Source organism: Cnephaeus nilssonii, assembly GCF_951640355.1.
Source record: "Cnephaeus nilssonii genome assembly, chromosome: 19".
Lineage (NCBI taxonomy): Eukaryota > Metazoa > Chordata > Mammalia > Chiroptera > Vespertilionidae > Cnephaeus > Cnephaeus nilssonii.
Genome location: NC_137090.1, coordinates 31,823,766 through 31,837,771, shown reverse-complemented (window position 1 = coordinate 31,837,771; position 14,006 = coordinate 31,823,766). Strand labels below are relative to the sequence as shown.

At 46.9% G+C, this 14,006-nt stretch overlaps 1 protein-coding gene across 1 annotated transcript; it reads left to right on the top strand.

The window, feature by feature from the left end:
- Positions 1-2,508: 2,508 nt before the first annotated feature.
- LYRM9 (LYR motif containing 9) lies at positions 2,509-13,657 on the top strand. The gene is made up of 4 exons (XM_079797771.1): positions 2,509-2,546; positions 8,521-8,664; positions 10,280-10,372; positions 11,435-13,657. The coding sequence occupies exons 2-4, from the start codon at positions 8,539-8,541 to the stop codon at positions 11,450-11,452; spliced, it is 237 nt and encodes a 78-aa protein (XP_079653897.1). The 5' UTR covers positions 2,509-2,546; positions 8,521-8,538; the 3' UTR covers positions 11,453-13,657.
- Positions 13,658-14,006: the final 349 nt, after the last annotated feature.

Below are 14,006 nucleotides of genomic sequence, written 5' to 3'. Positions count from 1 at the left end.
TGCATTGTCTGACATGAGGGTGTTTGTCTGCTAAAATTTCAGTGTAGAGGAAAAAAAACTAGTAAGAATGGTTGGGTTTTCATCCGATCATGGGCCAGGTGTCTTTTTAGTGAATGTGTAGACTGGTAAGAATTCTTTAGTTTTACCACTGAAGCGTGAGAATGGAAGTTTGATGTCAAGTTCAAAGTATTATAATCAGATTATTCAAAAACTCTAGGTTTCCTTATGACTTGGAAAAAATCGGAAATTGTTGTTCAAGCCCATCTTACTTTGGGTTATTTTTTTTTTTCTTGGTGTTTGGATGTTTACGAGGAATTTTTGAGAAAGGTAAAATCTTGTGTGTTTAGACAGAGAGGCACAAGTAGATTCTGAAAGTGGAGTCTTTTTGAGGTTAAAGGGAACAGCTTGCATCTTGAATATTTTATGAGATCTGGGTATTAGAACAGCGATTTTCAACCAGTGTGCCACAGGACTTTTTAAAACATGTAATACCTATTTAGTCAGGGGCACTGACCTCTTTTCCTTTAGACTGTCAAATTAAAAATTGACAACAGCCAGCACAATAATTGCCATCAGGTATGATTAATTCAAAATTATACCTATTTTTTTTTTATTAATCCCTTCACCTTCTTCCATTCAGTCCCCCAGTGCTCCTCCCCTTTGACAGCTGTCAGTCTGTTCCATGTATCCATGCCTCTGTTGCTATTTTGTTCATCAGCTGATTTTGGTCACAGACAACAGTGTAGTGATAGCCAGAGGGAAACGGGGTTAGGGGTGAGGTGGAGGTGGGCAAAGGGGGAGAAAATGGGGATGGAAAGAGACTTTGCTTGGGGCAATGGATGCACAATGCAGTGTGCAGGTGTTTTATTGAGTTGTACAATTGAAACTTGTATGCTTTTGCAAACCAATGTCACCCCAATACATTCAATAAAAATTATAACTAATTTTTGTCAGGCTGGCAAAAAATATAATGCATTTTTGGTGTGCCGCAGAATTTTAGTAATTAGTTTGTGTACCGTGAAATGAAAAAGGTTGACAATGGCTGTCTTGGAACAATGTTTCTGATGCAGGAACATAGCAATCAAGGAGCAAAAGGGAGATGGAGCCAAAGACAAACTGTGAATTTTTTTTCAAAATATTAAGTGATCCTAATGCTGAAAACAGGAAATGATGGTGATACTGCAGATTGCTCCTAGTAAGGGCTTTAAAAGCTTAATGATTTATTGATTGAATCTGCACTAATGATGTGCCCCTGAATATGCATGTATAAATAAGAGGGCTTCTTTAAGAAGGTTCAATCATGTCTTTCAGATATATTTGGTTCAAGTCTATATATTCAAAATAAATGGAATGGTTGAGGCAATTATCAGGGCTGGAACCCCCACCTGATTTGGAGGAAGGCTAGTATGTCAGGTGAAGAGGTAAAACAAAAAAGGGAGAGAAAACTCTACAGGGAGTTAGGGGAAAACAAAAGAGAGAAACCTGAAAACCACCACTGTTGAGAAATATCTCTCCCCTCCCCCTTCCAACTTCTCTTTATCCTAAAAGGAGAAAAATAGATTCCCAGGTGCCACCAGGGAGCAATGTTTCCTTGAAAAAAAGAAGAAAGAAAGAGAAAAAAAAGTTGTCCTGTTAAATCAGCTACACATGGAGTCTGTCTGTGTGAGGAAATCAGCCTTTTCATTACAAATAGGTTTAAAAAGCCCTAGAGAAGAGAGACGTGAACAGAAGCAATATTATCCACTAACAACCCAACTCCCTTTTAGACATCAGCTGAGAGAAGATCAGCAGCAGCATTGAACAGGGGGTTTGTCTGAAGATAAAGACTCATCTTTTTTTCTTTCAGGATATAAAACTTGTATTTAAATCAATTCAGAGAAGCACTTTAGCTTTAAACAGTAGAGAGCAGGGAGAGCCTATTTAATAAAACAGCATTATTTCATTTTCAAAAGAATGATACTGGCAGTAGCTCTGAGTTTAAATTCTGTATTCTTTTCCTCAATTATAATTATAGATGGGTCTGAAAGGAAGCATGCCTATTACTGTCATATTTATTCTTTTGACAGGTGTTATGGGACTGTAATTTGATGGAATGACTCAAAACGCAATTTCCCATCCAAATATAATTCCTGTCATCAACCCGAGTGGTTTAGGAAAGTTCTCTAGCAAGCCTTTTCACAGATCTTGAACGCCCCTGATGTTTTAGCAGCAACCCATGTTCAGGAATATGGGGGAGGGCCGGCCTTCAGGGCTTAGATCCGAGGTAGCAACAGCCAGAAGGAGGTGTGGATGTTTGACGTAAGAAGGATGTTAGTGGAACGGCTTTCTTTTTCAACTGAGTGGGGCGGATTGGGGAAGGGGCACCCAGTAGATATGGCAGGTTGGGTTTCCCTTACAAACAGACCCCAAGTTCCGCGCGCGGCCGACAGAGGGCGCTCGGCACGCAGTGGCCAGGCGGGGGCGGGGCTGCTCAGAGCCGGAGACGCAGGCGCACTCGTGGCCCCGCGTCCGCCCTGGCCGGGGTTGACGTTTCCCAGTGGAGGCGGGTGAGCGCGCGGCGTAGGCGGAGGGAGGGGGCCGGGCGGGCGCGAAGGGCCTGGAGCCGCTGGGGGGTGGAGGGCGGGCTGGGGATGTGAGGCCTCGGGTGCCCTCGGCTTTGTGTGGCCTGGGAAGACCTTGCAGCGACTCGCGCCGCCCCGTTCCCCTCCCTGCCCGTTGTCGTGCCTCGGGAGGGCCGGAGGCCCCGCACGCCCGGGCCCGCAGCAGGCCTCGCCGGCGCGACTCGGAGCCGCGGGGAAGGCCCAGGACTCGGAGAGGGGCGGGGGCCCCGCAGGGAGCCCGGGGGTCTCCGGACGCCTCCGCGAAGCCTGGCCGCGGGCCCACTAGGGAAAGGTTCATTGTCTGGCGCGCACACCTCCGTGGTCAGCCTCCGTTTGCCCGTTTTTACAAGTGGATGTGGCCCCTCCACGGCCCCCCTGCCTGGCGCACCCCGGGAGCGAGCTTACCTGGAGGGACCTTCGCATTTTGATTTCTGCTTCTCAAGGACGGATCAAACCACTCTGTGGCTGAGACCCCTTAGCCCTTAAGACGAATCTTTTGTTTGCTTTTACATTGCATACAGCTCACCCATTTAAACTGCACAATTGAATGTCCTTTAGTGCATTCACAGATTGGAGCATCATCCATCACCATAGTCAATTTTAGAACATTTTCATTACTCCCAAAGCAACTCCTCTTTTAGCTCTCATCACCCCAACCGCCCCTTCCCTCCAGCCCTAGCAAGCACTGAGCTACTTTGTGTCTCTGTAGATTTGCCTATTCTGCACATTTCGCATAAATGGAATCATACAGTATTTGGTATTAGCTTCTTGCCCTTAGAGTAATGGTTTCAAGGTTCACCCATGTTGTAGCATGTATCCGTAGTTCATTTCTTTTAAATTATAAAATAATCCATTGTATGAAGGTACCATGTTTTGTTTATCAAAGATGAAATGTCAGGCCTTTCATCTTTGGTCCCAGGGCTGAGTCCAGAGCCACACACATATTAGCTGCTCTGAATGGCCGTGTATGGGTGACTGACACAGCTTGCTGGCTTTCATCCCTCTCTCGCTTTGTACCGGGAATGCGATTGTGCTATTGTTGTGCTGAATTGAGTTGAATTGGATAACAGACAGGATCAGGCACCCCAGAGATGGTGGCACACCCCAGGGACTCTGGACTGAACTAGTAAAGATGGGGGAAAGAGACTTAATAATAGTTCATGGAAAGCACAAAAGAATAGTTCATGGAAATAAAGGTAACCTTCTAGCTGAATGCCAGGGCCAGGTAAGCTAAAACAGAGAATGCTAAGTTGCATTCCTTGAACTCCCAAGTAGAAAGGTGACGTTGCCATCTGAGTCATGTTTTCAAGGTTCACCCATGTAGCAGGTACCAGTGCCCACAGAGCCGGTCAGAACACAAGCAATCTGTGGTTTTGAGGGTGGGATCAATAACGAGGGTGTGTGTGTGTGTCCAGAGTGGGTTGGAGAAGCACTGGGAGATTAGAGCAGGATGGTTATCTTGGAAAAGGAACTACTGAATGGCTGGGGCAATTGACTTTGAATAATGAAAGACTGGACTTGGGGGTAGGTCACCAGAGACTTTAGCCCCAAAAGGCAGAGGTCAGACTAGTATGTGGAACTTTTCAGAGCAGATTTTAGCCGGGAACCAAAAGGAATTTCTGACAGCTCGGGCTGCCAAGGATATGGAGGAGAGATTTCTTTCACACTTGGATGGGAGAAGGTGGCTTTCAGCTCTTTGATATTCTGGTTTTGAAAGACTGCCTACCTTGGACTGTTTTTCTGTTCATTCAGTTAACACCTTTTACTGGGAGCCTACTGTGAGGCAAGCCACACTCCCTGAGGTGTTTTTATAACTTTCTAATTCATGAAAGGCTACGGGATGACTAACCAGAACTCATTTCTGAGTTGGGAAAGAGCTAAATAAACTTCACCTGATCTTTTGTTTGATTTAAAAGAAAAAAAAGATATATATTCTTCTCCTTGATGTATGCAGAACTAACTGAATCAAGGAACTCCACAAAGCTCTCGCAGTCTCACTTCGCCAGAATACTTATGAAATTGTGGGATTTCTCATTACACATGAAAATAAACATAAAATCATTACAATAAAAAGATGTTGGTCCATATACTGCTTAAAATAATTTTATGTCCCACATTTTGGGGAAAGTTGTCAGGAGTGATAGGGGGTAAAGGAGGGTATTAGGGGTTTTAGGCAGGAACTCGAAATGCTGAGGGTTACATTTGGAAAGATTCACTCTGGCTGTTGAGTGAAGAATAGCTTGGAAGATAGGGAGACCTGCTGGGAACTCTTGGAGTTGTCTCTGTGAGCTAAGATAGGAGCCTTAACCAAGGCTCTTACAATGGAAATAGGAGGGGACAGATTTGAGGGGCATTAAGGTGTAGAATTTGATAGGACTTAGAGACCAGTGACATAGGAGTGGAGGGAGAAGGAGTTGTCGAGCTCTGTGATGGTTTTGGTTTGGTTGCCTAGGAAGATGGTGATGTTTTCACAGAGGCAGGGAGCCCAGGTGGAGGGGTCAAGTCCAAGGAGTAGGATGTGCCAAGCGAGCATTCCCAGGGCCACAGGGTTTGACTACAGTTTTAGCAATGATGCTGCGAGGTTCATTGCCCCTTAAATCATAGCAAACCCACACTTTAAATTAACTTGAGACATTTTTAGTTTAACTCTTCTGAGTGGACCCACACATGCCTTCTCTGCCAGTTATTACTGAGAAGGACTAAGAATTATAATTGAGCTGAAAATAGTCTCTCGCCCATACTTGCTGGGTTGGTTTCTAAGTATTGCTTGGGTTTTTAAGTAATGAAACTTAAGTTGTGCTCTTTCCAAATGTTAATTTTGAAGACTGCAGCTGGTAACCATCTGTTACACCACTAGCATTTTACAATATTTGATTAGCACTTTATATAGTTCGGGGAAGCCTGCCAATGGACTCTGCCCATCAGCTTGGGGGCTCCAGGGGTATGTCCTCTCCGGTGGTACTTGAAGGTCTTTGCCCCCATTGTGTGGGGTTCCCCTCAGTGTGTTGGACCGAAGTGCGGCTAGTGAGACTGGTAGGTTGATATTTGGGGCACAAGGACCTTGGGCAACCCCGCCTTGTTTGCACTCTTCCTCAGAGCTGGAATGATCACAGCTCATCATGGAAGTAGAATCTGGGAGATGAAGATTTTTTGATCCGTTTCAACGCTTTTGACTGCAAGTGACAAAACAAACCCAAGCTGCTTTGGCAAAGGGGATTAATTGTCTTGGATGATTGCAGAGTCTAGGGGTGGGACTGCCTTCAGGTGAATGGTTTTAGGGCTCAAATGAATTCTTCAGACTTCGTTTTACCTAGCTCTGCCTTTTGTGGCTTCAGCCTCTGGCTTTAAGAGGAGGCAAGATGGCTTCCCTGAGAGAGGATGAGTCCTCTCACCATCAGGCCTAGTCACTCCTGTAGACGTGTTGAGATTCACTCACCTTCCTTCATGTGCCCAGCTGTGAACCAGTCCCTGCCACCACGTGGATGCAGGTCTCTGATTGGTCAGACTTGGAGTGGAGCTCCACCCAGACCTTGTGGGCTGAGACCTGGCCTCTCGGGATCACCAGCCAGCCGCACATCTGGGGCTGCTACCAGACGGGTGGTGGGGGCAGACAACCACCTACCTACCCCAGAGTCAGAGCGAGAGCCCCGAGCACCACGAGCAAATGGGAAACTTCGCTGTGGAGATAGACCTTTATTGTTGCCAGGAAGATATGCTGGAAATGGAATGAAGGAGCCTCTGAAACCAGCCACTTAATGAGTTTCTTTTCTCAGTTTCAGGACCTCTGATAGATTTAAAACCAAGGCCAGTCGCTTAATCTTGGTCTTTTAGCTCCTTCATTTGGAGCATAGTGAGCTTCTCTGTCACAGGGGAAATCTGGACGGAGGAGATAACAGATTCCATTCAGTCCAGTTCAGTAAACAGGGCACGAAGCACTGGGGCCTGGGCCAGGCTGCCCAGGCCTGGCAGCGCATGAATCCTGGCAATGTGGGAAGCACTGTGCCAGCTCCATAAACAGGGTACTGCCCCCCCAACCCCCCCCCCCCCCCCCCCGCCCGCCGCCCCGCCGGAGGGACAGTCAGGAAGGACTTCCCAGAAGAAGTGTCATTGAGCTGGGCCTGGCAGGATAAACATGAGTTCCTCACATGGAGAGGGGAAGGGAGCTCCACGCTCAGGCAGCTGCCTGTGCAAAGGCACCACGAGGTGACTTAGTTGTGGTTTTGGGGGATCTGGGTGAAGGTCCTGTGGCTGAGTGTGGAGGAGACTGGGACATGACGGGCGAGGCAGGAACACAGGCAAGATGCTGTGGCAGAGGTCCAGGCAGGAGCCTATAGGGCAGTGAGCATAGAGGAGGGTACTGTTATGGGCTGGGAGGTCCTTAATGGAAGCTTAACAAATCCTTATGTTCTAGATTCTATCATTGGGGGGGTGGAGGGGGGGCGGGGAGGTGTAATCTGTGTTCTTAGTTGAGTTTCCTGCTTCAAAAAATAAGAGGCCAGATTAGAGTTACAGGTTCTTTGGAAAGAGACATGATTATACAGAGCTTAAAAATATGGGTTCTGCAGACACAAAGGAGTACATGACGTATGATTCCTTTTATGTAAAACTCAGGAAAATGCAAACTAATCTGTAGTGACAGAAAGCAGAGGTTGCTTTGGGATGGGGGCGTGGCGAGGACAGGAGGGCGGGATTATAAAGAGGCTCCAGGAAATTTGTGTGGGTGATGGAGATGTTCACTCTTTTGCTTTTGACGATGGTTTCTTAGGTGTATACTAGTACATATGTCAAAACTTATCAAAGTGTGCACTTTAAGTATGTTGATTGTATGTTAATTACATATCAATAAAGCTTTAAAGGATTAATAAAAAGAAGAGGTGGGCTCTGGAGCCTGTCTGGGTTCAAATCCCAGCTCTATCCTTATCAGCTCTCTCTGTGCTGATTCTTTCTTTCTCTCTTTCTTTCTTTCTTTCTTTCTTTCTTTCTTTCTTTCTTTCTTTCTTGATTTTTAAAAAATGCGTGCATTAATCACATGTAAATCGAATAGGACAGAATAAGAGCTCATTATTATTTTATTTATTTATTAATCCTCACCTGAGGATATGTTTATTGATGAGAGAGAGAGAGAGAAAGAGAGAGAGAGGAACAGAGAAACATTGATCAGTTGCTTCCCATATGTGCCCCGACTGGGGATTGAACCCGCAATCTAGTTATGTGCCCTGACCGGGAATTGAACCTGCCACCTTTTGGTGTATGGGACAACACTCCAACCAAGTGAGCCACCCTGCCAGGGCAAGAGCTCATTATTATTCCTATTTCTAACACACAGTAAAGTGAAATCACGTGCATCATGACAACGTTTTATGTAGCTGCTTCTTTACGCAGCGTCCTCTGGAATCGTGTTTCTCAAACTTTAACTGCATGTGAATCTCCTGGACATCTTGTTACAATGCAGGTTCTGTCTAGTAGGTCTGGGGTGGGGCCTGAGACTCTGCATTTCTAACAAGCTCTCAGGTGATGTTGATGCTTCTGACTACCCTTTGAGTAGCGACGCTCAAACCTTTCATCCTGCCCTCTGTTGCTTGAGGAGATGATTTCTCAGCAATTGCAATGCGCGATTTTCCTGCTTGTCTCTCCTACTCCGCCTGTCAGCGACACCTGCTTACCCACCACCTGAAGTTGGTGCTCAGAAAGAAGATGAGGCTGAACATCTCACTTTCGTTCCTTGTGGCCTGCTCTGGGCTGAGACTCCTGCAAGACTGCATGCACAGCCGGAGCTCCGGGTCTGGGTTCTGAGGGGTGTGGCACAAGGGCGACCCGGCCTCTGTGCTGTTATCAAGCCTCCCTCACAGGGCGCTGGAACCTGAGGGCCAGGGCTGGGTATTGGCTTGATGCCTTAGACGTGATGCTCTGTGTTTTCCAGGAACAGACAGCCTTGCAGATGGCCCCGCTCCCGGGGGCAGAGCTGGTCCACACGCCCCTGCAGCTCTACCGATACCTGCTGCGCTGCTGCCGACAGCTGCCCACCAAGGGCATCCAGGAGCATTACAGACACGCTGTCAGGCAGGTGGGAGCAGGGTATGCTGGGCCTGTGCTGGGGGTGGGGGAGATTCCTCTAATAGAAGGCCTATCCGAGGGTCAGGGGCAGGGATGGTCTATCAGGCGGTGGGGGTGCAGTTTAGTAAGAGCCACTGGATATCCGTGCTGGGCAGCCCAGCTCTTCTCTCTGGTTTTTGTTGAGGAAACAGAGGATGGATGTGCCATCCAGCCCACCAGCTCTGTGCCAAGCCTTGAAATAGGCAGCCACATGGATAATTAAAATAGTGTGGGACACATCCTCATCGTGACAGATGTCTCTGTCGACAAAGCACGCCTGACTTTAACCATGAGAAAACATCAGGAAAGCCCACACGGAGGGGCCGTCCACCACATAACCGGCCTGTTCTTGTCAAACACATCAACGTTGTGAAATACAGAGGAAGGCACCAGAGCTGATCTGGTTTAAAGGGGAATAAACAGGTGTGGATGCTAAATGTAATGCATGATTCCAGACGGGATCCTGGACCAGAGAAACAATTCTTATAAAGGACATTGTTGGGGGAAATTCATGAAGTTGGAATTTGGGCTGTGAATTAGATAGACAAACTAGTACTGTGTCAATATTAAATTTTCTGAATTTGATTACTGTTGTTATTAAGAGAATGCCCTTATTCTTAGGAAATACACACCCATGTGTACGGGGTTAAGGGCTTGTCTGCAACTTTTAAGTGCTTCCAAAAGTTTAATGCAAACACATGAAGAGAGAATAGTAAAGCAAATGTGGCAAAATGTTAATGCCTGGTGATTCTGAAGGCAATTCTTTTGTATTATTCTTGCAGCTTTTCTATAGGTTAGAAATGATTTCCAAATAAAAAGTTAAAAACTAAAATGAATGCAAATATAATGTGGAAACTGGAAATGATAGAGGAAGCAGCAGAGGGTGTGGAAACATGGAGACGGGAACAGTTAGTTGTCTGAGGGAGGACTTCCCAGAGGTGAGCACTTGACAAGGAGGGTGTGTGGGGTTGAGAGTTACAGGGCAGAGGAGGTACCAGTGCCCGAGGGTCCTGAATGAACCTGAATCTCACGGTGCTCCTCAAGGGTGACCATCTGGTCGGAAGCAAACAGCAGCCTGGGCTCTGCACTGGGCTTGGCTGGGTTTCCACACCACCCTCCCCACGGCCCCTTCCCTCTCTGCTTGGCTTTGCAGCATGGGCCGGAGAAGCCCTGTTCTCCCCGGTTGGGAAGCCATGCAGAGATCTCCCCCTAGTGAAAGCAGCTTCCTGGGAGGAGCAAACGAAGCAGTGATGGGAATTTCCCTTAGGCCCTCCATCACCTTTTCCCCCCACCTGATAACCTTTGAGTCCAGCTTGATTTGGGTGGTAACTTAGGGACCAGTCTTCCATTTCACAACTGCCCTGCTGGCAAGAATATGTGCTATGCAGTTGAATAGACCAGAATTCCAATGCTGACACCATTGCTTAGCAGCAGGTTTCCTCATCTCTATATGGAATCATAACTATGGAGGGTAAGAGAGATGCTGAGTATAAAGTGCCCACAGTGTGCCTGGCCTGTGACTGGTGCTCTGAAGCTGCTGGTCCTGTCAATTTTGCAATCACCTTTTTTTATGCTTAAACTTTCAGAGTTTCCGGGTTCATTCAGATGAAGACAATCCTGAGAGAATCCAGCAGATTATTAAAAGAGCCATTGAAGATGCTGACTGGATCATGAACAAAGTAAGTGCGTGGCTCCTACCTATACCTGTGAGCTGTAATCTCGATGACCAGCAGGGGTCGCTTCCGCTCCACATTGAGAACAGTGTAGCTGCTCCCCACCTCTAGAAGCCAAAAGGTGATGGCAGATGTCCTTCTGATTGTATTTGTGAGTTTGTTGTGTTTGAGGGGACAGGGGGACACCCTCAATCCCTAAAGACAAATTTATTTTTTTGTTAATTCTCACCCGAGGATTTTTCCCTTTGATTTTTAGAGAGGGGGAGGAAGAGAGGGAGGGAGAGGGAGAGAGGGAGGGAGGGAGGGAGGGAGGGAGGGAGGGAGGGAGGGAGGGAGGGAGAGAGAGAGAGAGAGAGAGAGAGAGAGAGAGAGAGAGAGAGAGAGAAACATAAGTGGGAGAGTGAGATGGGGCAGCAGGAAGAAGGAAGAGAGCAGTCTTACTGGAGGCAATATGACAAAGCTGACCAGAGTGTTGCGAAGAGAAGAGAGCTGTCTTGGGGTGGGTAGTGAGCTCTCTGTCTCTGCAGGTATTCCCACTGAGGCAGGGTTATTGAGGAAACATTCAAGTGTCTGTTTTGGTGGCGAAAGAGAGTCAGTAACATAGACTGGCTTGCTGGTCCTTACACTTTGGTGTTAGAAAACCTAGAAAGCTAAAACATGCCCTAGTTCTCTGTCCGTCTAAATCAGAATATCCAGTTATTGGGCCCAGGATTCATTTTTTTAAACTCAGTGATTGGACTAGATGGCTTTTGAGGTTCCGCCTCTACCTGAGATTTTTCCTCCCTCCAAACAAGACTCATCTTAAAGAGAACGATGGACATGCCACTGTGTTTCATTCTAGTTCCCCAGTGTCTTTCTTATCCTTCCTCCCAACCCATCAACTACCTTTTCCACTAAAGAAGAAAGGGGGGACCCAGGCACCAACTACATTCAACAGCCTGGGTCCCACCACTTCAAGAAGTCCCCGCGGGGGCTGAGGCCTAGCTGACCACAGGCTCGGCATTTCCCTGGTCCTCCCTCTCGCATTGGCTTTCCTCACCCACTTCTAATGACCTCTCTGTCTTTCAGTATAAAAAGCAAAACTGAGACTCAAAGAGTGAAGCTGCCTGAAGACCCTGAAGATGAGAGGCCTCCTGGAAGGAACCAGCAGCAGCAGTTCTGACTCTGCACTGTCCTGCTGGTGGAGAGAGCAGGACACCAGGGGTGGGAGCAGCTGACATTTGCTCAAATGGCTCTTCTCAGGCTGTTTGTGTCCCCGGTGACCTTTATGTTTGCTTTTCCAGGCGGTTATGATGTGAGATTTGGGGAGAATGTATTTTTTCACTTTGCTCTGAAAGTGATTCATTTATCCTGGATGTCGTTCTTTGAGACTCGAGTGGGCGTCCCCTCAGATGGCGGCCTGTTTGGAGGACAGGGCAGGGGTGTCAGAACCAGACAGATCTGGATTTGAATCCCAGCTCAGCGGCTTTTCAAGGGCGTTGACTTTGAGCTTGGTTTCCTCTCTTGTGAGAATTAAAGAAGATGATGTCACAGAGCCTAACACAGGACATGGTACATGGTGGTGCCAGTAGATGACCCTCTGAGGAAGCCGCCCTCCCCGCTCCCTCCTCTCCTCCCGCAGGGCTCCGTTGGTCCGTTTGCTTGTGGACTTGTCCTGTCCCTGCTTGTCGCCACTGTCCCTCTTCCCCCAGGCCCCTGAGCCTTCACAGTTGCACTGCGCCCAGCAGTCTGCCAAACACCTGCGCTTCCCGCCCGGAGAAGCAGATGCCCTGGTCTTTGCCTTCATGGGTCTTTGCCGTCTTGGAGTTTACGGAGTCCTGGAGTCCTGGTGGTGAAATACAGCCTGCATGAAACAAGAAGGAATGCCAAGCACCTCCAGTAGTTCCCACGTGTTTAGGCTTCTGTGAACCTGCCCTCTGTCTTGACTGTCCCTTCCCTCCTTTGCCACTATCTCAGAAAGGCAAGCAGTGGTTACTTTAGGTCTTTGAGTGCGTAAGACCACCATTCAGGCCTTCTCTGAGCTTGTCAGATTAGCATGTGGCCCCTTTTTTGTCTATAACACCTAGTATGAAAGTTAGCACACAGTAGGGAACAACAAGTGGCAAGAAGACACCAAGTTTTCACAGTTTGATGTATTTACTTCATTGTCTGCTGATCAGTCAAATGCACATAGATGTAGCTCAGTCACTTTAAGCCATGTAATTGCCAGGACATAAACACATGGTAGCTCATCCCTCTGGCTAAAGTAACCACAAAGGATGGTGTGAAATTAAAACTTTAACTGCCCTTGCCAGTTTGGCTCAGCGGATAGAGCATCAGCCTATGGACCACAGGGTCCCAGGTTCGATTCTGGTCAAGGACACATACCAAGGACACGTACCAGGCTTCTCCCCAGCCTGGGCCCTGGTCGGGTGTGTGTAGGAGGAAACCATTCAATGTGTTACTCTCACATTGATGTTTCTCTGTCTTTCTTCCACTCTCCCTAAAAAACTAATGGAAAAATATCCTCAGGTAGGGATTAACAACAACAACAACAAAACAAAAAAAAACAAAAAAAGAAAGAAAGAAAGAAAGAAAAAAAGAAAAAACCCTTTAACTAAAAGCAATTATAATGGGGATTCATGTCCTAGGCCGGTATCTTCCCTGACAAAGGTCAATCTTTACCTTAACTAAGCCTGTCTGTTGTATTTTACATCTATGATAACATATCATTGGAATGTCAGGGTAATTTGTAACTTCCCTTTTTCTGGACCCTTCAGGGCATAACCAATGGGTCAGGGCTCCAGGACAGGAGACCACAAATCCCTTCATTGTCATTGTTACCTTGTTAATTGTTGAATGTTAACTATCCTGTACCTACCTATGAAAAGAAGCATGTATCTATCATTTTACTTTTTATCTAATCCCTAGGTTTGCCCACTTTGCTTTCTCCCACCTCCCTAATCTATCACCAATGGATTTCATGTAACCCACTTAAGTCTTTTCCTTTGATTATAATGAATAAAACAGGGGTCCTCAAACTTTTTAAACAGGGGGCCAGTTCACTGTCCCTCAGACCGTTGGAGGGTCGGACTATAGTTTAAAAAAAAAACTATGAACAAATTCCTTTGCACACTGCACATATCTTATTTTGAAGTAAAAAAACAAAATGGCAAAAACACCCTCATGTGGCCTGCGGGCCGTAGTTTGAGGACGCCTGGAATAAAACAAGGTGGAAACCACTATTCTCCAGAGCATTATCCCAATATGTTGAGATTCTGCTTCCTGGCCATTGTTGATAGTTTGGCTCAAATAAACTCACAAAAATTCTTTACAGGTTTGAAAGTTTTTTTATGTTAACATTACTTGGCGTAGTTGGCAGGATTCCAAAGAATCTCACCAGGACCATCCTGCAGACCTGGACCCGTGCTAGGATCTGTTTGACTGGGTAGATAGAGCGTTGGTCATGGGTTGGTTCAGGTCAAGGGCACATACCTTGGTAGCAGGCCCTAGTTGGGGCACATGCGGGAGGCAACCAATTGATGTGTCTCTCTCACATCGATGTTTGTCTGTCTCTCCCTCTCCCACTCTCTCTAAAAATCAATGGAAAAATATCTGTGGGTGAGGATTAACAAAACAAAAAAGAAGAAGAAAGAGTGAT

Coding starts and splice junctions, on each gene's coding strand:
- LYRM9 (XM_079797771.1), top strand. CDS start 8,539: ATGGCCCCGCTCCCGGGGGCAGAGCTGGTCCACACGCCCCTGCAGCTC. Junction 8,665..10,279: donor ACAGACACGCTGTCAGGCAG/GTGGGAGCAGGG, acceptor TTAAACTTTCAG/AGTTTCCGGGTTCATTCAGA.